The sequence below is a fragment of the Eleutherodactylus coqui genome, chromosome 2 (genome assembly GCF_035609145.1).
Source record: "Eleutherodactylus coqui strain aEleCoq1 chromosome 2, aEleCoq1.hap1, whole genome shotgun sequence".
Classification (NCBI taxonomy): domain Eukaryota; kingdom Metazoa; phylum Chordata; class Amphibia; order Anura; family Eleutherodactylidae; genus Eleutherodactylus; species Eleutherodactylus coqui.
In genome coordinates, this window is record NC_089838.1 from 182,159,593 (window position 1) to 182,186,746 (window position 27,154).

At 41.1% G+C, this 27,154-nt stretch overlaps 1 protein-coding gene across 1 annotated transcript in view; it reads right to left on the reverse strand.

The window, feature by feature from the left end:
• SEMA3D (semaphorin 3D) overlaps nt 1-27,154 on the reverse strand; it is a 173,890-nt gene that overhangs the window by 115,029 nt on the left and 31,707 nt on the right. Inside the window, exon 2 of the mRNA XM_066592015.1 lies at nt 15,367-15,549. Coding sequence (XP_066448112.1) covers nt 15,367-15,511 — 145 coding nt within the window. The 5' untranslated portion in view covers nt 15,512-15,549. The remainder of the gene's footprint in view (nt 1-15,366; nt 15,550-27,154) is intronic.

Consider the following 27,154-nt stretch of genomic DNA (forward strand, 5'->3'; position numbering starts at 1 on the left):
GAGGTTATCTAGTCACAATTGTGCCTTTTGTTAGGAAAATGCTGGGCTTCAATAAGTCAAATATAAAAAAGATATATAAAGTGTATTGGTGCACTATGAGGAAGGACACTCTAAATATTAGGAGCATCATGTGTAGTGTCTAGTGAAGCTCTGGGGAATCTATATTAAGGAGTCATAGGCACTCCGTGTGCCATTGTATGGTGCCTCCGTGAAGCACAATATTCTCCCCTAGAAGTAATCCTACTGAGAATAAATACCTCTGCTTGATATAAGATATGCTATATTTTTCTTTTTTGCAGAATGACATGGAATGCATAAAAAAGACTCAGTGTAAATTCCGAAGCACACAGAGATACAGGGAAGGCCTACAGAATTCTCTGGGCTATGTGCTACAGATCTATACCACATGGAAATGGGATGATATAAAAATTTCAAGAACGGGTAAAATAATATTTTTATTTCAATTCAAGACCTATGCATGGAGCATAGAGCTCTATTTAAATGCAAAAAAAAAATGTTCCCCTCAATTAATAAGACCACCTAGACAGAAAACAAGCAAAGAATTTAATGCAGCTGAGCAAACGAAAAATGACTCACAATTAGTCTGCACTTCAATGTGAAAGATTAGTTCCTCAATTGATTACAAAGCTGACCATTGACCACACTATAGCTCGAGACATAATATATGTAAGTATCTATGTGTGTGTATATATACTTTTTTCGAAACCAATATGGTGATGCAGGAAAGATTTTTGCACAGTAAGCAGGGTTTGAATTAGTGGTTAACACTCTATTAAGTCTTAGTCTAACGATAATAGTAGTTTTAATTTCCTTTCTTTTATAGTCCGACATTTTTGGATGCTTTTCTGTGCACACTGCATTTACACTTCTAATCCGCTTAAGTCTTTCACCACAACCATTTACCTGTGCAAGACCTAAACCCCGGTCCACCCCTTAGCCACTGACGAGTTGAGTACATTATTTAGTCTTTAGTCTTAGTTTCATTTATCAGAGCATTTGACTATGCTGCCTTCCCCTGGCAAACTTTTAGTTTGCTCCCCTAACTTGGTTTCTTACTACCTTAACTAATGGAAAGAAGCTTGCTGACACCCTCTACCACTCAGCAACCATTCTCACTTTATGTGGTTGAGAAATATGTGGGTTAATAACAAAACTGCAAAGTGAATATGAGTACCAAAAACTTAATTTTCCCTCCATAGATTGTGGGCAGATGGGTTGATAGAATGTTAGAAGACATAATCCCGATGGGATGCTAATTTATAATGCATTCCTTCAATTAGCCTTGGGCATAAGACTGAAGAAAACTTTCAGAAAGAAAAGATGATAAAAGCTTGTACATTTATGCTTAAAAGTCATTGAAAATAGATATACACTACAGTACTGTAGAACTAGAAATGGAAAAAGACAAGAAAATAGGCTGGTTCCGAACAGTACCTGCCTCTAGGAAGAAGGGTGGTTTGTAAAATATGTTGCAACATCATTCTGTAAAGAACATATGGTAGAAAAGATATATACTGCACATTAATTCTTCTTCTTTTCAAGCATTTGGTCCTATCCAAGCAATGAGCAGCTGGTACATGTCATAGCTTTCTGTGAAATGGTGACATACGTAAATATAAACATGGGCCTTTGGTATGTGCTGAACTCACCAGAACTGTTTAAACCCATAAATAAAAGCTTGAAATATTTATTGGGGTAGGAGAAAGAATAAAATATATCTGTAACTTGGGTAATATATACTTTACTAGTAAAGTGTAAGGGACTCATGGTAAGAAGTACCATATATCAAATTGTAAGTCTCCATATTGCTAAATTTACAATCTGTGTAATACAGTACTTAGTGCATTAACTATGGTTAAACTGAATTTACTCATTTGTGTAAAAAAATACAGGATGTCTCAAAATTAAAGAAACCCCTATATAAAATTAAAATGGTTTGATGGAAGGTGATCCAATTTTAGACAAAAACTGTGGAGAAATGGGAAATCTTTCAGGCCATAACACTAGAAGGCATCCATTTTGAATACTGCTATCTTGGATTCAACTTCAGTTTTTTCTAAATTGAAAGATAAGTGTGTGACTTATCAGAGTAAAGGAGAATTTCACCAAAAAAACTATGGTGTGCTTCATGTTTACATAACTTTATTCATTCTTGTGTTAAAACAGTGATTTTTCTTCTGTACAGGCAATGTGAATGATAGTGTTATCCTAGGCAGAACATGTTGAGATCATCTACATTTCCAGTAAATGAGGCATATGTCATCACAGAAGATTTCAACCAATGCCACTCAAACGGAACTCTTATTACCCACAGTGCAGCTGCCAAACTTCTTGCCAAATTCTGAAGAATTCCCCAATAAACTGAAAGCTAACTGAAAGCTAATAAACTGAAAGCTGGATGACATTAAGCAAAGGTCTGCAATGCAAAACTCATCTTTCTTAGAAATGTGGTGTTAACCAAAATTCAATTTGTCTAACAATCAATGGCATCCTTGGGTGACCCTGAGCTAAGGATAGAATTTGCAGAATGGGTGACACAGCAACTTCAGTTAAACTCACATTTTCCCAATCAGGTGCTGTTCAGTGATGAAGCAGATTTGGCAAAAAGCTTAATAACTGCACTGTGGTAATGAGAGATTTGTTTATGTGGAATTGGTTTAAATCTTCAATGATGACATGTTTGCTCTGTTCACTAGAAATAAAGGCAATTTCAACACATTCTGCTTGGGATAACACCATCATTTACATTGCCTGTAGAGAAAAAAAAACACTGTTTTGCCATGAAAATGAATAAAGTTAAGGTAGAATCAAACATACTATTGTTTTTCTGGTGGAATTCTCCACCAGTTTAATGTATCACACACCTAACCTTCACATCTGAGAAACTGAAGTTGAATCCAGATGGCGGTATTCAAGACGGATGCCATGTTGGTGAAATGGCCATACAAGTTTCCTCCTTCCCCCACAGCTTGTATATAAAATTGGATCACAGAAATAGCTTGACCATTGCCCAGTGGATTCCCTATATATTCACGCTTTCTAAAAAAATATATCAAGCACCTAGAAGGAGTTGTCGTTTTGCCCCAAAACTCAGCACGCAGTTACATCTCAGGCAGACAGGCAAATGATTAGAGTTGTGGCATGATTAGATGAATAGTTTTGCCATCTGAGGCCCTAAAAGTGGTACCACCATTGGCCTACAAAAAGGCTCTCAGAAGCTACGTGCGTGTAGTGGACCTCTTTTTCTGCTTGTGTAGAGCTTGTTGTCCACTAGACGCCTCTATGAAGCAACCAAAAAGATTTGCTCAGTTAACAAAGTTTGAGAGGGGGAGCATGACTGGAATGCAAGAAGCCCACCACCTAGGTAATTCTGACCAGACAATTAGGAGATGTTAGGACCAGTGGATGTGTGAGGGCACACAAGATGACCGATCTCAGGATGCCCTCAACAGACCACCAGTAGAAAGAATTGCCTGATCATCCGACAAGCATGAGCAGCTCCAACTGTTTTGTTGTCCACCATCCAGAGACAGATGGCACCATCATTACAGGCTCCTGCATGTTGAAAACATTTCCAGGCACTTGGTTGAAGGACATTTGGTCTCATGGTACCCATTCCGTGTACTGCCTATGACACCCTACACCATCACCATTTGCAGTGATATTATACTAACACAGTATTTTAGGCTGAACAAAGACCTGTGTCCATCCACTTCAGTTCAGGATGATGGGTCCCTGCCTAAAGTGGTGACATCGCCTCTATAAAGGTGGCCCAGCAGTCTTCTTTCTGGACCCTGATTGTCCCAATAGGAATCCCAGGAGAGGTACACCGACACGCAAAGCAAAACAGAAATGAAAAGCAACAAAACAAACTGAAAAGGAACCAGCAGCTACTTATCTGTAGGTTGTGAAACACCCAGCACAGCAGAGCTCCAAACACCAAGTTCTCCATTGTGGAACGGAATAAGCAGCACTGCTCACCAGGAGGGGTGAGAATATATAGCCCCTCTGCACCTGAACACTTGCAGAATGAATAGCACACCACACCTCCAGCCTACTCCCAGGCATGGCTAATCCAGCATGCTTCCATGCAGCAAAGGCAGACAGCACCAAAGAACTCTGCACATAGTGCATGAACCCTTAAACTGCTTAACAAGACAACAGGTCTTTGGCCTGTGTTGAGACCACCATGCGTTGTCGCGACCGACAGGCCACGACAGTCAGTGAATATAACATGTAACATTGTCTGTAACATGTAATATTGTTAAGCTTATGAAAGGTGTCCATCCCCTCTTGGACTCTTTTAGTGAGTTCACTATCACCACTTACTCAGGCAGACAGTTCCATAGTCTCACTGCTCTTACTGTAAATAACCCCCTTTTATGTTGGTGTAAAAACCTTATTTCCTCTAGAAACAGATGATGCCCTCTTGTTACAGTGACAGTCCTGGGTTTAAGTAGATCGTGTCAGAGATCCCTGTATTATCCCTTCATGTATTTAAACATAGTTAGTAGGTCACTTCTCAGCCATCTTTTTTCTAAATAACCTTAATTTTGATAACTTTTTCTGACTGAAGCGCTGTCTAAACACTCTGCATGAGCGCTATCAACCTTAGTGGTGACGTCATCACTCATGCAGTTGTTTAGATGACTGTCGTCCCATTTAAACAAGACATTAGTCCCAGATCACTGTCTACACTATCCTCCTCACTATCTCTCTGGTTGCCCTCCCTCCAATCCCAAGTTTAAACACTCCTCCAACCTTTTAGCCATCTTTTCCCAAAGCTCAGCTGCACACTCCTCGTTGAGATTCAGCCTGTTCTTATGGTAGAACCTGTAGCCAAAAGCAAAGTCAGCCCAGTTTTCCAGGAACCTAAACCCCTTCTACTTACTTTAACTCTTGAGCCACTTGTTTACCTTCCTAATCTCCCGCTGCCTTTCTCGTGTGTCAGGTGGTACAGATTGTATTTCAGAAAATACTACTTAGAAGATCCTTACCCTAAGCTTATAGCCTAGTTTCCTGAAATCATTTTTAACCACCTTCCATTGACATCTATTTTTGTCATTGGTGTTAATGTGTACTACGAATGCAGGGTCCTTACCAGCCCCTTCCAGTAATCTGTCAATTTGATCAAAAATGTGTTGAACTATAGTGCCAGGAAGACAACACACTGTTCAACAATTCCGTGGTGAACGATGGAACCCGACTGCTATGGTGTGGAACTGGATTGTCTTCAGCGATGAATCAAGGTTTTGTGTGAGCACTGACAACAGCCAGTCTGGAGACCTTTGAGTGAGCGCCTCAATCCTGCCTTTGCTGTGGAGTGGGACACTGATCCTACAGCTGTTGTCATGGTGTGGGGGGGCCATCGTATATGACAGTAACCCCTAGTAGTGGTATGAGGAACAATGACAGCTCAGCAATATGTTTAGGACATCCCAGAGGCTTTTTCCAGCCACACACAGTAAGAGTATCACAGTAATGCCTCCACAACATTACCACACTTCCACGGCCTGCCAGATCACCAGATTTATTGCTAACAGAACATGTATGAGACCATCTAGGAAATGAACTTCGACAGCCTATGAGTTTGCACAATGTAGTGGCTTAGTTATAGCAAATGTGGACCAGTATGTCACAGGATACCAAGCAGGATATGCATCCATGCCTCCCCATATAACATCTTGCATCCAAGCAAGTGGCGACCCAACAGAGTACTAGAGCTTGCTTCCCTTCCAGTGTTCAGTTTTCTGCAATAAATTACCATTTTGCTCTGATATTATAATGACTTAGGGCGCCCACCCACTGGCGTTTTTTTTTCCCTGCGAAATTCGCAGCATTTTTTTTCTGCAGGGGTCTATGGGACTTGTAATGTTAAAATCGCGATCGCGCAAAATCGCAATTTACCGCGATTCGCGGTAAATTGCGATTTTGCGCGATCGCGATTTTAACATTACAAGTCCCATAGACCCCCAGGAGAAAAAAAATGCTGCGAATTTCGCAGGGAAAAAAAAACGCCAGTGGGTGGGCGCCCTTAGAGTGGTTTCACATCTGCACTGGATCCTCCGATCAGAGGCTCCGTTGCAGATCTGGCACAAATTCCCAGAAGAAAAAGCAGTACATGCAACACTTTTTCTTCCGGCAAAAAGCCTGGCAGCTGCGCTGAATGTGAAATGACCCCATAATAATTGATGGTGTCCATTCTGTGCTGTTCGGTTCATTAGACGGAGTTATTTGTCCAGGGGATTCCCTTTTCCTGCTCCTCAATATTCCAGATGTGAAACCACCCTTACCTATATCAACATTACAATCACACAGAAGGTTTCATTCGATTCTGACAACTCCTTCTGGGTGCTTGATTTTTTTGACAATGAGTGTACTTCAACTTTATTGAAGACACAAGGAAATGACTACGATTAAAGACTAGAGATGAGCGAGCACCCAAATGCACGAGTCCACGTTATTCGAGTCGAGCTTTTCATAAAATTCGAGAGCTCCACTCGAGTAACAAACCCCATTGACTACAATGGGAGACTCGAGCATTTTTTTGTATGTGGGACGCCGGGTGCCAAGCTTTTTTTTTCCCCTAGGTTTGTCAATAAATTTACAGAGCCTCTTGTGGCACACAGAGCCTTGTGTGTTAAGGCAGCAGAAATGCAGTCCCAAGCTCTCACTCACAACCTGAAGGTTGCGTGTTCAATTTCCGCTTGGTTCAGGTAGTTGTCTCATGGTTGACTCAGCCTTCCATCCTTCAGAGGTCGGTAAAGTGATTACCCAGCTTTCTGTGGGGGTAAAAAGATGACCGGGGAAGGCACTGGCAAACCACCTTGCAAAAACAGTCTGCCAAGAAAACGTCACAATGAGACATCACTCTAGGAGTCAGGCATGATTCGGTACTTGCACTAGGGGACTTTACCTTTACACAATAAATTTAGCTGCGGAAATAGCTGTGTGCTAGACACACTATTTCCATTTATCTATATAGATTTAATCTATGATAGATGGATTTAATGTGATATTATGAAGTAAAGCGTATGGCGATTTTAAAAGGATGCAATCCTACACGGACAAGAACTCAACTTACTCTGGATTTACGTACGTTCATGAATCCTGTTTTATAACCATATCTTACAGTGGCGTTACATCACTTGTTTGGATTTTTTTGATTTATATAAACATTCTTAAAGGAAATGGTGCATGTTATAAAATTCTAATTGACCTTTTCATGTACAATCTTTAATCTTTGAACATTTCTATGTAACCCCTTTTTCATTCCAGGAAGTACAACCAATTTTAGCAAATAAAAGACATTCCAAGCCTTTCTAACATCACTAATATTTTGGAAATGTGATTAGCCCAGACTGTTTTATTTGGCAAACATTTAGTGGGTTAAACAACTTCAGTTTAATAGTAATTGAGCCCATTATGATAACTGCGCAAAACATTTTCTAAAATAGATCGGATACCAAATTTCTAAAGGAGAGATAGCTTCAAGCAAAATGTGTGCCAGTGGTCACCCCTCATGTGCCATTGTGCATACTGATCTAGTGACGTGTGTTTGATGTACAATTTTTGGATCAATAACTATAACTTTGAAGTTTACAACATAAACTTAAGAAAAGCTTTGGAATGAGCCTAGATAGAACATATCATTTAAGAGCATCTCCTATGCTTCTATTGGTATGACTACCAATTTTGCCCACCTAGGTTATCTTCTAAATTAGTGTGCTCTAAAGTCTGTTCCTTATTATTACCGTTTCTGGGAAATTGGTACACAGGAGTGCATCGTTCGCCATATGTAGGGGTGATTACAAGTTCGTGTGACCCCCAATTTCCCCAGTTATTGCCACACCTTTATCCACACAATTTTTGTAGTGGTGTGGCAATACATTGTGTGTGTGTGTCTTGAGCCCTATAAAAATAATTTTTAATATTCTATTTAATAACAGTTGAAGTTTTTAGTTACGTCTATTCTGCGAAGGGACAGGATACAATTTGAAACTACTGAGAAAAATAAGACTCCACGATTACCTTATGATAAATACAAGTACTTTGATATATCAGGAGAGCTAAAGATCCTATCCAAGTGCTATAGTAAAACTATCCCTGGACAGCTACCGTGTTTAACCCAAAAATAGGACCTACTCCTATAATAAGACCTGTCCCAGTTTTCAGGGGAGGCTTGAAATATAAGCCCTCCATGAAAATAATACCTAGCTAACCTGCTTTTAAAAAAATATCAATACTCAACTGGTCCATGGCATTCCGATGCCTCGCGATGGTCTCTGGCAGTGCTGCAGAAAACTGCAGTGTCCCCCCTCGTCTGACATATCAGCTTTTTGCTGGTGACGGGGCTTTTAATACCCTGCCTCCCGCAAAGCAAGCAATGTGATTGGATCTAGCGCTAGCCAATCACAGCCGGCGATCGATGAGCCAATCACAGCCCTTCAGTGATGTCATTCACTGAGAGGCTGTGATTGGCTCACCGAGCGCCAGCTGTGATGGGCTAGCGCTCAATGAGCCAATTACAGTGCTCACTTTGCTGGAGGTAGGGTATTCAAAGCCCCGTCACCAGGAAGAAGCTGAGATGTCAGACGGGAAGGACACTGCAGTTTGCCGCAGCACCACCGGAGACCATCGCAAGAGTCATCAGGACGCCGTGGACCAGTTGAGTATAGCCCCCCACCCCCACCGCACAAGAATAAGACACTGTGCCTCTTTTGGGGGCAAAAATTAATATAAGACAGTGTCTTATTTTGGGGGAAACACGGTAGTTACCTTACAGACACTGTATATTTGTGTAATATTTGCTATTTGGAAAATGCCTGTTTATTTCTCTTTGTTTATATTGCACTAAATATTCTGCATATAGTACGAGGATTTCCATCACGTGTATTAGTCCCTATCTGCAGTGGAGCAGCGATGTACAACTGAGTACGCGTATACCTGTACATGATAGCATATCTCATGCACGCTGTCATGCACGGGCTGCGTGGTTTCTTCCTTTTTTTACTTTCCTTGTTTTTCTCCTAGCGACATGCAAACACACCCAAAGAGAACAATAGGGATCTATTACGTAATACACAGTAAAATAGAAAATGCTGCGTTTTTTTTAAAAACATACTATACATAACTAATACACATAAACGTGAATGGATCAATAAAAATCAATATACTTTCATTGGCTCCATTCACATGGTATTATGCGTGCGGATATTGTGCGCATTATACGCAATGAAATTACTCTCATGTGAGCCTGCCCTAACTTGCAAGGCTACACCAGCAACTGACTGAAGGAACATACAGCTGGAGCAAGTTTTAAGGAACATGTATCACCATTTTTGAGTTACATTCAAAGTATTATGCGAGAAGGATGAAATGCATTGTGCTTTATTAATGTCCCATTGCACCATTTTTCTGAAGATTTTAAGAGATGGAAAGTGAATAATCTTTTACATGTTATATGACTCATTTGGTTACACCCAAGGCTGATCGTTATATATGTACCACTGTAATTCATTTTCTCTTAGGAAGTACAAGCCGTTATTGACCTCTGCCCACACATCAGACTCAATAACCCTTAGTAAATATTTACTGTACCACACAAGTACTAGTGGAGTCCACTCCAATGAATAGCATATACTGCACAGTATATTATTCTATAGTGGTAGTTTCTATAATGTGTTTATCGCATGTGTAAATTGAGAAGTATATTGCCGCATACATACTATCCACCTTCTCCCTAATTCCCTCTAACAGTTTTTTTCTAATACATATATTTGAATTATTAATACATTTTTCCCCCACTTTGACGGTTTCCAGGGATGTGATGACAAAGGTATTGGATTGTGTGTGAATATCCTGTGCATTCTTCTGTCTGCACAGTACAATAGGGAATACAGTGAGCTCAGCATAATCAGGCATGACCTAACATCTATACATTTTCAGAGCTTTGAAAGAGAAAGACCGGGTGTCTGCAAAGAAGCACAGTAATTGCAATTGCCAATTTCCTGACCAGGCGGCATTTGCAGTGTTTTTCAATCACTTTTAAACTTTTTGTGGTAGAAGGGTGGAGTGTCAGAGGATGCATCAATCTAAAACTTCAGGCAGAATAAATTCCCCTTTCTTTATCATTCTATATTTAAAAAAGCAGAAATGACATCCAGTTTAAAAAGCCACTGCAGGCAAGGCTATTCTTAATTCTGTTTTTCCTGCATTTTTTGCCTATGACTCAGTGCCTATACTGTCAAACAATCACTTCACAGCTCTTTGGGTGTAACAGTTTCAGTTTACTCACCTACATATTTTTCCCAGAATACTAAAAAAGTTTGACTTGATTTCAGAAAATTATCACATTAATTCATTGCATTAAATATATACAATACATATAAAATGACCATCTTAATTCTAATGGTCTCTCTAATATGTACTTTGAATCTACACTTTCTTGAGTTTAATAGAGGGTCATCTCAACTAGGGGAACCTTCTATACACTATCAATATGCACTAATAGGACTGATTTGCACAACCCCTTTAATAGCTATAAGAGAAAGCTTATGACCTATAAAAACTAATTATATAATAAGAATTTATTTCCATATTTGTTAAGCAGTTTAAAGCGACCCTCCCGTCAGGAGCACAGAATTCATATGTAGCTCAGTACCTACAGGGGATGATTACCTGCAACAGTAGTGCCTTGGGTAAAGGGTTTAATTTGTTTTGTGACGGAGCTCTTAACCCAAAACACTTGTAAGTCAAATCAATTTTCCCCTTAGAAATGAATGGAAAAGCCATTAATCCGTTCCGGATCGCGAAGCTTTCTTACTGATTTCTATGGGGTTGCCCCATTGAAAGCCATAGGACGCTGGCCCGCCCGTAGTGATTTTTGGGGAAGGGCCTATAAATATAAGCCCTTCCCTGAAAATCATCCCTAGCTGTAGTAAAAAAAAATTAAAAAATATATACTCACCTGTCTGCCAGGGCTTAGGCGCATCTAGCCGCCGTTTGTTCTTCCAGCACTGCTCTGAAGCTTTTCAGCAGGCGGGTTTTAAAAATGCAGGGAGAACAAGCGGCGGTTAGACAAACCTGAGCCCCAGCAGCTGCGGACAGGTGAGTATATATTTTTTACTACAGCTAGGGAAGATTTTCAGGGAAGGGCTTATATTCCCCGAAAATCACTGCAGGGGGTTGCTGGCAGGCCATTGCTGTTAATGGGGCCACCGGCAGTGGTGGCGGCCCCATTGAGAGCAAGGCTCTTAACCCAAGTTTTTGCTCCTAAATCAGAGCAAAAATTCAGGAGAGAGCCTGCTTTCAAGTCAAAAAGCTTGTAAGCTGAGGCACTCTTCCAAAGTATCACTGTATTTATTTTTTTCCTCATTTCTAACATCTTGGTTGCTCTTTAGTTCATGCTCTAGTAGGACAGAACTGTGATCTGTGACTAAAGTTTATTTACAGTGTCTAATATGAAGTAGTCTGGGTTATACCCCATGTCTCATCATTGGTTTAGGCTGCAGAGAAGGAAATAGTCACAAATCAAAAATATTTCCTAGTAGATCTGAGCTGAAAAAAACAGTAAAACAGCAAGATCTAAGAAGGAAAAATAAATAGCAGGTGATCATCCTCCATAGGTGTGCTTTAAGTTTGCCATCTGATTTGTTGGCCATTTCACACTATCTATGACAGTGGTGGCATAAAGAGATGAGCGAACCTACTCGTTTCGAGTAATTACTCGATCGAGCACCGCAACTTTCAATTACTTCCGTACTCGGGCGAAAAGATTCGGGGAGCGTCGGGGGGGGGGGGAGGTGTGGCGGAGCAGGGGTTGCAGCGGGGAACAGGGGGGAGCCCTCTCTCTCTCCCTCTCCCCCCCACTCCCCGCTGCAACCCCCCACTCCCCCACGGCGCCCCCAAATCTTTTCGCCCGAGTACGGAAGCACTCGAAAATCGCGGCGCTTGGGTGAAAAAGGGGCGTGGCCGAGTACGCTCGCTCATCTCTAGTGGCGAACATATGGCACACGTGCCAGAGGTGGCAAGCAGAGCCCTCCCTGCTGGCATGCGCCACCATTGGCCGCTCACCACGTTAGTGAATACTGGCAGTGGTGCCGAGGCTGTGACATCAGTGTGCAGCCGTGATCCTCCTCCCCTCTCCCTTGATGTCTCCTCCATGGTTCTGTGAGAGCAGGGGGAGGAGGCGTCCGGCAGCACACATTGACGTCACAGTGTGCTCCTGCCAGCAGCAGCACCGAGGAGAGGAGTAGCGGCGCTTCCTTGAGGAGGAGGGGGTAATTATATTGGTCTCATGGGGGCACTATTACTACTAGGGCCACTGTGGGATGTCACTATTACTGCTGGGGTCACTGTGGCATGTCACTAATACTGCAGGGGGGTCACTGTTACCACTGGAGCCATTGTGTGGGGGGTCATAGTCGCCGCTGGGGCTGCTCTGAGGGTCACTGTCACTGCTGGAGTATGGTTGCACATGGCAGAAATGCTGCAGATTGTCCTCAGCAGAAATTTCCGTGGCAAATTCTAAAGCATTTCCGCATCCAAAAAGCAGTCAAAATCTGCACCCTGTCTATTTTGAAGCGGCCCTGTCCTTTTTATAACGATGGAGGTAACAACCATACGTCGTGATAAGCCCTGCCCCTGATATGTTGGCACTTCGCGATAAATAAGTGGGTTTTGGATTGCAGTTTGGGCACTCAGTCTCTAAAAGGTTTGCCATCACTGATCTAGGACAACTATGGTTTATGGTATACTTTAACACGTAACTAAGCTTATTAAAAACCTCAGATATGTCATAATGACATGTCAAAAATTTTAATCTGTGGGGTCGAGGTCCTAAGCTTAAAATGAATGGGCAGATGCACTCGTCTGAAAGCTGTGCCCAATTCATCTGTTTCCGGCTTTGCTTAAAGCAGTATATAGCTGCTATAGAAAGTCCATGGCGTCCATACACCACTCGCAATGACAGCTGTACAGGCGCAATGCTCAAATCAGCACATATGCCTGTTTGTTTAGGTGATTAATGAGGATTTTAGCACAGAGGACCCACAGATCCAAACTTCTGACAAGTCACCATGATATGGCAGAAGTTTAAAAAAAAATATTTACACTTTTTCCCTATACATATTAAATAAATTATATCAGACTAGCAATATAAGGATACATAAAAAATACAGGAGAATCTCACTTCCAAGGTTGAAAGCCAATTGTGGCCTGATTTCTTTGCAATTTCTGACTTCTCACTTACACCTGAAACTTTTGGACCACCCAGATGTACATGCGCTTGCATCAGACTAATAGAAAATCTAAACCACTGGTGACAGATTAAAGGAATTTTAGTGTGCAAAATCAAGAAAAAACTATTTACATTTACAAAACTAGGTAGCAAACTGATATGTGATACAATCAAGTGGAGCTTGCATTATTTGTGCAAATGAAACAATTACATTTGTCCGATATAAGCGACCCTCTGGTCTTGGACAAACAAGGATGGCCGCACCACTTCTCTGACGACCTGATGTACACTGTGTATTATGCATCATTAGTTTAAGGATACATTTACACCAAACGATGTACCATTTGAACAAGCCACTGATGTCAGAGTTCGCTGGGGCAGCCTGTTTATACAGGCAGATACATCGTTGGCGTGTTTAAATGAGAAATCATCCAGTCATTCACATTTCCTGAGAACAACTGAATAATTGGTATATAAACCGAACGATTAGTGAACGAGCCAACAATGATTTTTATGCCTGCATGAAATGCACCATGAATGAAAAGCAAGCAGCTCATCATCATTCGTCGTTTGATCCTTGGCCACGTTTATACTGAATAATTATTATTCATTTTCACTTATTTGAATGATTTTTTGAACGATAATATAATAGATAATAGTTTCATCTAAAAGGACCTTTAGACACTACACCTGCTTTGATTAACCAGTGCTGCCCAGTCAGACTAATGATGTATACTAATGTACAGTGTGTATCAGGTAGTCCGGCTGCACACGAGCAGGTCAGATTCCACATGCAGGAGCCCGCAGCGGAATCCGACCCTGTGCCAGGCAGGCATCCGCACGTACCTGTCATTCTTTTCTTTTTTCTGTACTGCGGACGGTCCACACGGTGAGCCATCGGACATGTGCAGTGCAGTTTATTTTTGAAACTCCTGCTTTTTCCACATCGTCACTAGGCGATGACGCGGAATTAGTGACCTTACCCCAATGTCATTGCAAAAGGGCCGCGGGTCGGACTGCTTCTATTGACTTCAATGGAGGCCATCAGTGCAGAATCCGCACAGAAATAGAGCATGCTGCGATTTTTCCTCTGCGAGCAGAAAATTGCAGTTGCTTTCCGCTTGTGTAGAGGAAAAAGCATTTTTACATATCATGATATGGGCGGTATTTGCTGCAGAATCCGGAGGCAGACGCCTGTCCACTCCAGATTCTGCAAAGAAAATCCACCCATGTGCAGCCAGCCGTAGTCAGAGAAACAATGTGGTCATCTTTGTTTGTCCTGGACTGTAGGGTCACTTTAATATTACTTATATAGCTAACCAAAGAGCCACCATATTCGTCATATGCAAATAGAGGCTCCTATATCAAAATCTGGAATTTCTTGTCATCTGGCATTGAGCTAATAGAGTCCCACTGCTAAGTTTCCTGAAAATCAACTTATGCTGTGACATTGACCATGACATGAGGACTGACAGTAAAGTTTAGGCAGCCATGTTGATTTCCTTCTTCTAAACCCTAATCCAGGTCCTTTCTGATCTGACTTGTGCTCAAAGTCTGATGGTTCTTCTGCTAAATCTGGAGAACGTCTAGTTACATTGGTATAACTTCACATTTGTGACTCCAAATGTAACAGATTACTAAACTTGTATTTTGTAATGCACCAACATATTTACAATGAGAGTATCTCCCCTCCTCTCTGGGCATATGATATAAAGATCGTCCCTTCTTTTAAAAGCATTTTTATGGCTAATAACTCCTGTAGAACTGAACGTCAGGAAGTTCTGCGGCTACGCCACACATACATCAGGCTCTTTCATGTTCTAGCATGGCATGGTTAGCTCGTCTTGCCGCTTTCAGAATAGTAGCTGGAAACCACTAATATATAAAACAGAACGCAGCCCACATTTAGTTATTTATTCGTATGCCTATTAAGACAAATAAAGCCAAGTGAATGAATACAGTATTTTTAGAGCAGGACTCTTGGGGGATATTACATATTAGCAAAAAACATCTTATAGCGGGAACCACTCATAGTGCAGCAAATAGCAACACTAAAAATACCCACCGAACACGTGACGAATATGATATCATTGTGAATGACCCACCTTTGTAAGAGAGCTTAAGTCGTGGAATATTCTGTTTCATGCTGTCCGTTGCTGGCAGAATTATTAGAAGAACCAATGATAGCATTGTAGAGATATTGTGTGGTGTAAGCCATCTGCTGTGACATTCGTTACACTTCTTTTTCATGGTGCTGTATCTGGCACCTCTTCTAGGGAATTGCCTGTCTGAAAGCAGAAACAGGATTTTATGAGTTGTTATTGGAAGAGGATACTGTGTTACAGGTAAATATTACAAATCTTCCCTGTTTTATTGGATCATGGTATCTGACGTCATGTTTCCTTTAAGACAAAAGTCTACTAGGCATGCAAGGAAATAAAACACAAACTAGACCTGTATCTAAAGGACCATTTGTGAAACACTTGCTTTATATTCTAGATGTAGTGCTGCTCAATATAATGGTATTGCGATATTTAATTTGACATTACTTATAATAACTTTCTTTCCACTATAACGAATGAGAAGATCTAGCCCGTGTTACATGGATACCATTTTTCACCACAAATATTTACTGAAATGATACATATGTGTCACAACATTGTGACCGTCTGACCTCTCTCTCCCTTTTTTCAAGAACAAAAAATTGTCATAGCTATTGGTATTTTGAAAAATTGCGTAATATTTGATAACTACAGTGTAGGTTTCGACAAGATAGTTTTTGACTAATTTGCACCACTTTACTGTTTAAAGGGGTTTAAATGGACATTAGGCAATTGAAAGCAACCGTAGAGAATAGAGAAGCAGGGGGATGACTGGCCTACAGAGTATCCAAGAGTCGGATATGGCTGAACGGATAGAATTGGAATTGATGATCTATCCTACGCATAGGTCATCATTATCAGATTAGTGGGGGGTCCACACTTGCCATTTACTCTAGTCAGCTGTTTGAAGGGGCCACAGCGCCCAGGTGCATGCAGCTACCTCTTCATTCTATACCAAGCACAGCGCTATACATTATATAGCAACTGTGCCTGATATAGCTCCATACGTCTCACTTAATGGGATTGAGTAGCAGAAAGGTCATGTGACCAAAGAATGTGATGTCACAGGCCAAATGAAAGGCTGCAGTGCTCACCTGAGCACTATGGCTCCTAAAAACAGTTGATTAAGGAGGTATTGGGGGTTAGACTTCACTGATCTCATTTTGATGACTTATCCTGGGAATAGATCATCTACATCAAAGTGAATTTGTCTTCAGAAAATGACCTATTGTGTAAATAAAAGTTTTATGTTAAACATGTTTTATATTTTTTTTTTGCATCTTAGATGTCATTAAGCATATTTTAGGCCTTAGTCAGACGGGCGATTTTTCGCGCGATTTGCAGATCGCATGACGGATGCGCATCCACAAATCGCGTGACCGGTGCGCGCAAGTCGCCCGCAAATCGCCGGAAAATCTGCTCCTAGCCGTGTTTCATTAGAAACGGGCCGGAGCTGTCCAGCGCATTGCATTCAATGGAGACGGCAATACAGCCGTCTCCATTGAAAGCAATGCGCTGCGGGCGAGCCCGGGATGAATTGTCGGTAAGGGCTTAAATATATAAGCCCTTCCCTGCAATCCATCCTAAAATGTGTTAAAATAAAAAAAAATTGTATACTCACCTTCTCCCGGCAGCCGGAGCTCCGCGTGGCCGTCCTGCAGTGGGTGTGGAGGGGGTGTGAGTCAGACCTGCCCCCTGATTGGCTCAGCGCTGAGCCAATCAGAGGCATGCCTCACTCACACCCATTCATGAATTCATGAATGGATGTGAGTCAGACCTGCCCCTGATTGGCTCAGCGCTGAGAGGCAGCAGTCACTCACCCATTCATGAATGGGTGTGTGAGTGTTTTCAGCCTCTGATTGGTCAGGGCTGTGACCAATCAGAGGCAGATCATTCAGCAGGCGGGGATTTTAAAGCCCCGCCAACTGAATAGTGCCAAGAAGCAGTTCAGGAGAACTGACAGCGGCCGCGGCTGGACTCCGGCTGCAGCGGAAAGGTGAGTATACAATTTTTTTTAATTTTAACACATTTTAGAATGAATTGCAGGGAAGGGTTTATATATTTAACCCCTTCCCGACAATTCACCCCGCGCACGCCGGCAGCCCATTGCTTTCAATGGAGCGGCTGTATTGCCGCTCCATTGAATTCAATGGGCAAACATCGTTCTTCTCTGTCACAGCTGTTACAGCTGTGGCAGAGAAGAATGATTTGTCTTCTATATGTTTTCAATGGGGTCGGCGCTGCTGCCGCCGGCCCCATTGAGCGCATATAGAGAAGAGAACAGGAATCGCAGATCGCAGATAGGTGCGATCTGCGATTTTTTGTTCTATAATTTATCGGACGAGCGCATAAAAAGCGCTCATGTGTCCGATACCATTGCAAAGCAATGGTTTTATAAAATCGCCGGACGCATGCGCATGCGCAAATCGCGCAAAAAATCGCCCGTCTGACTAAGGCCTTAGAGAGAATAAAAAAATCAACATTTTTTACATTGACCACTAAGCCTAATAAAAATCGGAAATGTCCTGTTCTGCAGAGAGAATGTTTCAGCAGTCATCTCATTATCATCATAGGGACTAATGAGAGATAACATCTATATATAGATAACACAGGATCTATCATTCACAACAGGTGATGTCACAGCTCACATCTTCCTCCCTGCACAATGACCTCTGCACACTTCACACAGTATGCCTAAAACAGTCTTCCATAGAAGGTAAATGGGTTGTCCGACTATTTTTTTTAATGGGCCCCTACCCCAAAGCATATATCATACTTGCACTTACCATGGCATTGAAGCTCCATGATATGTGATGTCACCAGGTCTTCTAGCCAGGTGACATCCTGTAAACCTGTCACGTGGGCTTGTAATACAGAATCCTCAGCAGGTTTATGGGACATCACTGATGATTGATGTCCCATTGCATGGATTCTATTGGCGGCAGCAGTTACATGGGTAAACAATCCATGTGACTGTTACAGGCCAAGTAAATAAGCCACTGGAGGATATGATTGATGTCGGAAGAGCAGCAATGCAGCAGATAAGTAAGTTTATATGTTTTTTTAATATACATTTAGTCCCCCCACTACCACCAATGATTTATCAGAAAACCCATTTAATAGATCAGCTCCTGATCATTGTGTAAATGGCCAATTAGGCTGCTGTAAAGCATAGCTCTAAAGCTGGGTTCTCACAGGGCGGATTCTCGTCGGAAATCTCGCGGTTTGGCCGCAGCGAAAAACCGCGAGATTTCCGCCGGGAGATCCGCTGCTGCAAAACCCGTGGCTGCTTTGAAGCGGCCCGGCCGCTCGCTCTTCCGCTGCAGCCGGCGCTCCCATAGAGGAGAGCGCGGCTGTAGCGGGAAAAAAAAATGAACATGCTGCGGCTGGCAAATCCGCGGCTTCTGCCGGCTTAGCCGCAGCGGATTTGCCGTCCCGTGTGGACGAGATTTCTGAGAAATCTCATCCACATGGCTGGCTAATCCTGGGGTTAGCGGCCGTATGCGGATTTGCCGCGGCGTAATTCCGCACTGAATTTCCGCGGCAAATCCACCTCGTGTGAACCCAGCCTAAAAGCTGTTGTAAAACATATATCTGCAGCAAAAGCAAGATGGCTGCTCTCATAGTCTTGTAAAGAAAATAGAATAAAATTTTACAATCAGAAAAGAAAAAAAATTGAAAAATGAAAAATGTTACATTATCTGGCTTAAAATTGGTAAAAAAAAGTATAGGTGACACATTGCTTTTAAAACCCTGGAACACCCATTTGACACCTATTTTCACCACAATTTTCTATATAATTTGGAAAGTTTTTGTTTTATTCTTTTTTTTTTTTTAATAGTATCACTGTCACTTTATTCTGGGCATCAGCAGAGGTTACAGCATGGTAAGACAGCCCTACTGAGAATTATTTCTCACTCAGATTTTCCCCAGCCAAGTAGGCAAGGGAGTAAACTAAAATGATTTATTACAGTTTTACCAAAAACAGACTCACAAACTAAGACACAGCCATTGTGTTAAGTTCATTGTGCTAGACGTAATAATACTTTTTTAATGTATGCCTAAACTAACTTAAATATTTATATTGATTTTACAGCCTAAATCTGCCTCCAGTAATTGCCTCATTCAATGCAGACAACTGTTTGATGACAATTACCTATTCATACACTTCAGTTCCATTCATTGTGTCCCCATATAAATTTCAAAACCACAAACAGCCCAAAGCACCAATTAATTCACATAGTGTATCATGCTCTAAAAGTTCTGGGCCTGCTGACAATGGGGCTGTATGCAGCATGTTGGACTCTATGTTTTCACTTTTACTATTCTCCTTTGTGATGCTGCACATGGAAATAGTAGTAAAACAGGAAACAATTACCCTGAATTCCCAAGAAAGGTTTTCGTATGAGATGCATGAAATCCTCTGGCATCTAATGCAGCTAAGTAATATAATTACAGGTTAGCGAGTAGCATAGAGTTTCAGTGTTTAGGTGGCATCTTTTGAAGTAAAAACCAAGTTAATGCTAAAAATTCCATAACAATCCCTCCCAGCTGCTGTTATCTCCAGCTGCAGTTAAACCGTCTGTATCATCAGTATAATTTACATTCCCAGAAGAATTAAATGTTTCTGGAGATGATTTCAAAAGACCTTTGTCCATTAGGCTTATGTGGAAGAAAAAAAAATGTGCTTTTTCAATGCAAAAGAACAATAATGCTGGATTTTACAATTTATTATATAAATCCTCTCGTGGAAAAGAATGCAACTATTTCTTTTGTATCTATGTAAGTCTATTAACACCCGGATCTTCCTTGTCAATGTCCCCAGGATATTGTCCTCATGCCAGGTCTTCGTCTGCACTGTAGTTTGTTATCTAGCAAATGGTTCTAATAATATAAGGCCATAAATGCTCGTGTAACTGCAGTAATTGCTCTTTATTTTAAGGCACAATATGTAGTTTACTCCTTTAATTATCATCTATATTTCCCCAGCACTGTGCACAAATTCTTGCAAAGTTTGATATTGGTCAGATTTCAACCCAAGGTCTCCACTCCAACGCAACACTACTAACTCAAGAACCCCCATCATCTTAAAAAGGTATAGTCTTAGAAGTTATAAAAGTTAAAGTTTCCTGAACCACCATGGAATAGGTAAATCGCAGTTGAAGCTATCAAGCACACTCTTACAGATTGCAAAGCAGAAAATATACATGGACCACTATTCAGTCTAGAGTGAAGTATGATTTGTGCACTATAATTGATATTAATCAAAACAGCCACACTTATGTCAATCTGCTGCATTGAAAGCTAAAAAGATATTGACTTGTATTAGAATGGACATGATTTCTAGAGAAGAAACTATTTCACCATTGTATAAGGTAAGAAAGTAATTAATTCTTTTATTAAAGGGATTTTTCAAGTTTTCAAAAACAGGCAGAGAGCAGATAAAGATAGAAAACTAAGAAAAGAACGATACCCACTTGTCTAATGCCTTTTTGTCCACCGCTGTCCGTTTCAAGCCTGGAAGTACAGCTGTCAGATGCCATTTATTGCTCATGTGACCATTAACTAATTACTGGCCTCAGCAGTCACATGCCACTCATGCACACATGGCCAGTGAGGCCTATGACTGGTAAGTAGTCATGTGAGCAATGTATCATGTGACTGCTGCAGTCACTTCCAGGATTGGTCCAGGGAGGACTAAAATGGTAGTGTTGAATGGGGGAGGCTATTGGATATTTGAGTATGTCTTTTTTCTTTATTTTCCATCTTTGTCTACTCATTATCTTTTTTTCCCTTTAATTCCAGAAACCCCTGTAACTACTCATGCATGCGTATCTTGAATATGCAGTCTTGTTTTGGGTACCAGTTAATGCAGATGAGAAACCTAGTCTTACATTTGGGCAGTGCATGTGAACAGCAACCTACATGTATATTATTTATATAAGACTAAAGGGAAGAGGGGACACAGAGATTACCAAACATGGACCAAATGTGAAACAAACCAAGGGAAAGGGGGAAGTCAGACTCTACAACACAGAAAGAGGCCAAATACTTACCAATGAACTAATACAAAAAGGTAGGCAGAAATACCAATAAATAGGTATTGGGTAATATTTTGGCCAAAATAAACAAGCTCACAAGCCCACATCAAGAGTCCTCATTATCTTGTGAGTCCCTATAAAACTAAAAACCACTAAACTAAGAATGCTGCCTAAAAGCAGGGTCATTATCCTGATAAAGACGGCCCCACACAGGAACTTAGGAAGCACCTGACTCACCTTAGATAGAAATAGGGTAAGAAGCAGAAAACACCAAACAGGGAGAGAGCAAATACAAACACAGCAAATAAAAACAGGTCGTAGTTCACACCAGGCGTCTGCACACCTCCAGACAGAGGGAACACCAAACAGAACATCATACACGCATGCAATCACCAGACTTCTGAAAGGAGATGAAGAGATAGGCATATCAGCACCCTCTAGCAAGAGGGGCTGGTATTTATATGCACAGATGCATGGTGATTGGTTGGCTGAAGCAATCCACACAAACAGCCAGCCAAATCAACCACACCTTCAGAAGTAGTCCTGGAGGTACTTAGTACTACAAGCCCCAGGAGCACGACATGACACCTGGAAATAGTTTAAAGGAAAGCAACCAAATTATTGAGGGGTGTGGAAGATCTCAACGATAATGAAAGCCTTTGCTAAAGTTTTTCTGAAAGCTGCAACTTAATTGGTTGCTATGGACATGTGTCCCATTTTTCCTTTGTACTAGTTTTGATAAATATCTCCCTCTATACACAGTTAGGCCTCATGCACACGGGTATGCACGGATTCCGTGTGGGAAATCCTGCATGCAATCCTCTCGTGCCTGAGGCCTGTGACCCTGCATACCTGTCAGAAGTCGTCTTCTTTCTGTATGCGAATGTGCCACCGGCACCCTGGCGCACATGCACAGTACAGAGGACACCGCGCCATTGCCTAGGCGATGATGGGGATCCGTGATACTCCTGCAATGCTCATTGACTTCAGTGGAAGCCATTCCTGCATATCCCCTGCAATGTTATTTCGGTACAGAGTGTCTACAAATAAAATCTACTGCTGTGCATGAAAAGAGGAATCTCCACACTCATCTATGGGCACATTGAGCAGCGGATCGCCCGCGCCTGTTGACAAGTGCGGAATCTGCTGCTCAATTTGCCCTGTGTGCATGAAGCCTTACTTGTATCACTGTAGAATGTTGATCCAGTGATTGTCAATTGCTGTATGAGCCAGGAAGGGATTTGAACTTTATATAATACTCTCTGTATAGACTCAAGGCTCAGCTATAAGGAAAAGTTGCATTGGGCCAAGAAGTAGTACACGTGGTTGTCAAATTGGATGCTTTTTTTTGTCGTATCATGTATGGTTAGCATTACAAGCCCAGAAAAGAGGGTGTGTGCACCCACATGTACCCTTCCTTCTCCGACATTGCTTTCTTTATTTACACATCTTCCTAAATTGATGAGATGATTGTTAACTGTGATACAAACTATGGGACAGAAATAAGAAAATCTAAGTAAACTGAGTAGATGCGCCATTTTCGATGGAACCTTCATAGAAACGGAAATCCTCATTCCATGAACTATTCAATACAGTTTGGAAAATAGAAAAATAATTACTTGGTAAAAAGAAACCTCTTTAGTATAGAGAATATACCGACTAACATTACAGAAAAATGACTGCTTCAGATCTGGTGTTACACACACTATACAGTATATACACCAGATGCTTGAAACCTTAGATTTCAGAAGTAATTATACAGCTTAAAACCATGGTGGTCACATGTGGAAGGTGCATATCTAAAATAGTTGAAACTTTATCAGTCTGCATTTTGGCATGGTTTCTTAGACCGGAGCAACATACTTGGCAACAACAGCACAGAAAAACATTTTGATTGGAATAATATTCTAACCATAATTGCTCAAAACTGTTTTCATTCCTCATTACTACTGAGGGCTACTTGTGTTCAATGTATATGAGTAAATGTATGTCATCTTTCTTACAATATGGTTACTATGATAAGCAACATTGCTGTCATTATGATGGCACTATGAGTACGATTATTATGACTGGCACTGTATGGACAATATGACTTGCATTTTTGGATATGGTTTATGTAAGCAGTTGGGCTGGTATTATGGGGATACTCTGATGTTGGTAATATAACTGGCATTATTTAGGAAAAATACCTATTATTATTTAGACAGTATGGTTACTATGTAAGTGTATATGGTTAGTAATATATGAGCACGATGCTTTTAGCTATTAAGTGGTGAGTTTGACTTGAATTAAAAGGGTAGTCCAGTTGTAAACTATTGAGGGCTTATGCTTAGGATAAGTCATCAATAGTAGCTCAGTGGAGGTCTTCCACCTAGGATTCCTGGTAATCAGCTCTCTCTGCAGTGGCCAGGCTTGGTATTACAAAGTTCCTGTTCACATGAATTGGATCTTGGCCTGTAACACCAAACCTCACCACTGCAGTGTCAACGGAGCTGTCTGCTTCATGCGGGATTTGGTGCATGAGTGCACAGGCCTGGCAAACAGCTCCAGTAGGTGTGCTAAAAGGGTAAAGCAAATGTGCAGTCTCTCACGCTCCTTCTGCCTAGAGATTTAGACACGCAAAGCTATGGGAGCTGACATGCTGTAAAAAATCCTGTGTGTGAGTATAAAACTTATGATTGGACTTGTGTTGTTTATATGGTAAGGCTGGAAAGAGTACCCTCTCAGTTGGCAGTTAGAACCTTTTTTTGTAAAGTTAGAGCCAGACAGGCAGATATTTGTTTTTGTTTAATCAGCTGAAGAGGCTGATGTCTGTATAGCTGCACTGCATGTTAAAGAAAATAAACACAATTTTGAGTTTGGAAAGTCCTAGCGATAAATTTATATATCAAAATACTAACGACGACCTGTCCGTTTGTGCATGAGTGAGTGGGTTTGTGAGTGACTTGTGAGTGCTCCACCCCTGATCACATGACAGTGATGTCATCAAAGGACCTTCATACCCAGTGAGGGAGTTACATGCTCTGTCCCTGATCACATGACTGTGACATCATCACAGGTCCTGTATGCACCCGGCTGCTGTCTGGCTAAATGTTCATTAGTATTCCATAGGAACTGAGGCCGCAGGGGTTTATAGTCTGCCCGTAAACTGCACAAGGATGCAAGACCTTTGATGACATCACTGTCTGGATCAGGGGCAGAGCATGACGGTGACATAATCACAGGTTCTCCAGTGCTGTGCTGCTTCTGATCCCTGCTGTATGGGATGAACAATGTATGCAGCAGTGCTGTATGTGTGACTGGTTTGTACCACAGCTGTGTGGCACACTGCGCCACCAGAAACACTGATACTATAATTTCCTAATAAGTACTAGTATGTATATAATGAGGGAATTGGCTGGGGATCACCCGTCCCAAAGGCTACACTTTCAGTGCAAGCAGCTGGGACACAGACTATTTCAATCTTAATATAGCTTTATTTTCTTTATAGTATATATTACCTTACACTAGTACACGGCTGCACTTCAAGCTTTATTTTTTATTTAAAGCTTTCACTATATACGCCCTACAGGTGATACTAACAGACATGCATTAGAATAGGCACAATTATATCTGCAGTTTTTCTAATTTTTTCTTTTCCCCTTATCTAATTTTTGTTGTGCATTATTATATCTCAGTGTACAAGAAGCCTGAAATGCAGCTCCATGCGATCATTACCACTCTCAGCAGATAATGAGTTCAGAAAATAGGCAGTTTCTGATTACTATAGTCTTTACTCTATATCTTGAGTCCTTTGCATTCTTCTCCACATTCTACATTTTATTCCTACACACTCAATATCTCTCTTCCCCTCAATCATTAGCAGTGATCAGTAGGTTAGACCGGGCCTCATAACAACTGCTATGTCTGTAACTCGCGTAGTGTTGTACATTATTCAAGTGCCTTTGATTTAAAAGACATAAAAGACAAGGTTCTTTCTTCTTTTTCGGCCCTGTAATTCCCACATATGGTTTGGGGTTAGTTAAATGTTGTTTACCAACTACATCAAAATGCAAAGCTCTTCCAGATCTTCATGTTGCAGTAGGTGTTTGATGCTCACTACTTAATAGTATTCAATGTAAGAGATATCTATTATAGAATGTATTACACAGCTTAAACAACTGATAATGTAAGCAAATCATACATGCAACCACATAAATCACTACATATATCAATATGGAACAAAACTACTTTCCATTTCCATTAAACAGCTGGATCTCTGCATTTCATTGCTATGGAAAGAAGCCAATCTATGGTAGACAGTGTACAGTAGAGGATACTATCTACACTTACCATTTGTTCACGCCATAAAATGTAAAACGACACACTTTGTCACATAAGCACCACACACTAAGATACACATACATAATCCTTTTATTTCAGAAGTATGTACGTTGTGACAGGTGTGTGCGCTTGCTATCAATGTCACAGCTGTGTCTTTTAACCAAACCTCTATAGAAATGATATAGTTGAAGACTTTGACAGAAAATGCTTCATAATTTCCTGTTTAAATACATTTAAGGAACCATATACAATGTAATCATCCTTCTTTAAAAGTTATACAGAAAAGATAAGATAATAGTCATGCTTTGTTTCAAAAAGTTTTATAGAAATAGCGCTATATGCCATATTTTCTCAATTATTTAAAGAGGTTTTACCAAGATTATTATTTGTGCTCTAAGGTCAACATATGAAGCAATCTAATGTAGCATACAGTGAAACGTATTTCAGGGTTATTAAATTGATCTTCCCAATTTCAAACACTCATAACTCACCTATAATGACATTCAGATACATGAATTTGATATCAATGGAAACAGAAACTTTTTTTGCACAACGTCAAAAATGTTTTCCACATCAGAGGTGTTCAATATGAGCCCCCTTTGTCACTTAACACTCATCGAGCCTCTAGTCAACTTCTTGCCATACATGTTTTAGCATATCATGATTGACTGATGCAATGGCTTCTGTGATGTGTTGCAGATCATGCCCGGTGGGTGGTAAGGGCAACATGTAGACTCTATCTTTAACGCTTCCCAGAGAAAAAAAATCACGAGTCGTGAGATCCCGGGAATGTGGAGCCCAAAGAAGAAGTTCACTATTGTCACCACCTGCATAGCCAATTTATCTGTTTGGTAGTCTACTATAGAGCTCACTTCTGATTTCATTGTGAAGATGGGGGGACCCGTCTTGTTAGAAGATAAAACCTGGGATTTCTTGTTCCAGATGTGGTAAAAGCCATATCTCTAGTATGTCCAGGTATGAAATCCCAATGATTGTTTCCTCAGGTAAAAAAAGGGTACACTTTCCTACAGGTTACAGCACAAAATGCATTCACCTTGGGGAAGTCACACATACGCTCCATGTAGACATGAGGGATTTCCCTCCTCCAGATTCTGACATTACATTTTTTGGCTTCATCACTAAACACTAAGAATTCCATGAAACCATCAGTTTCCCTTAGAATTTGCATACTCTTGCAGAAAGACCTCATCTTGCTTTGTCGTCCAGTTTCAGGGCCTCTAATAATTGCAATCAGCAGGGATAACATCCCAAGCATTTGCACAGAATCGTCCATGCAATCGGCTGTGGGATCTCCAATTCTCTGCTTGCTCTAACAGTGGATTTCTAAGGATCTTCACCATACTTTCTTCAGAAATGACAATTTACAGTAATTGTCTGGTAGCCGTGAAAATCGAGGACACAAAACA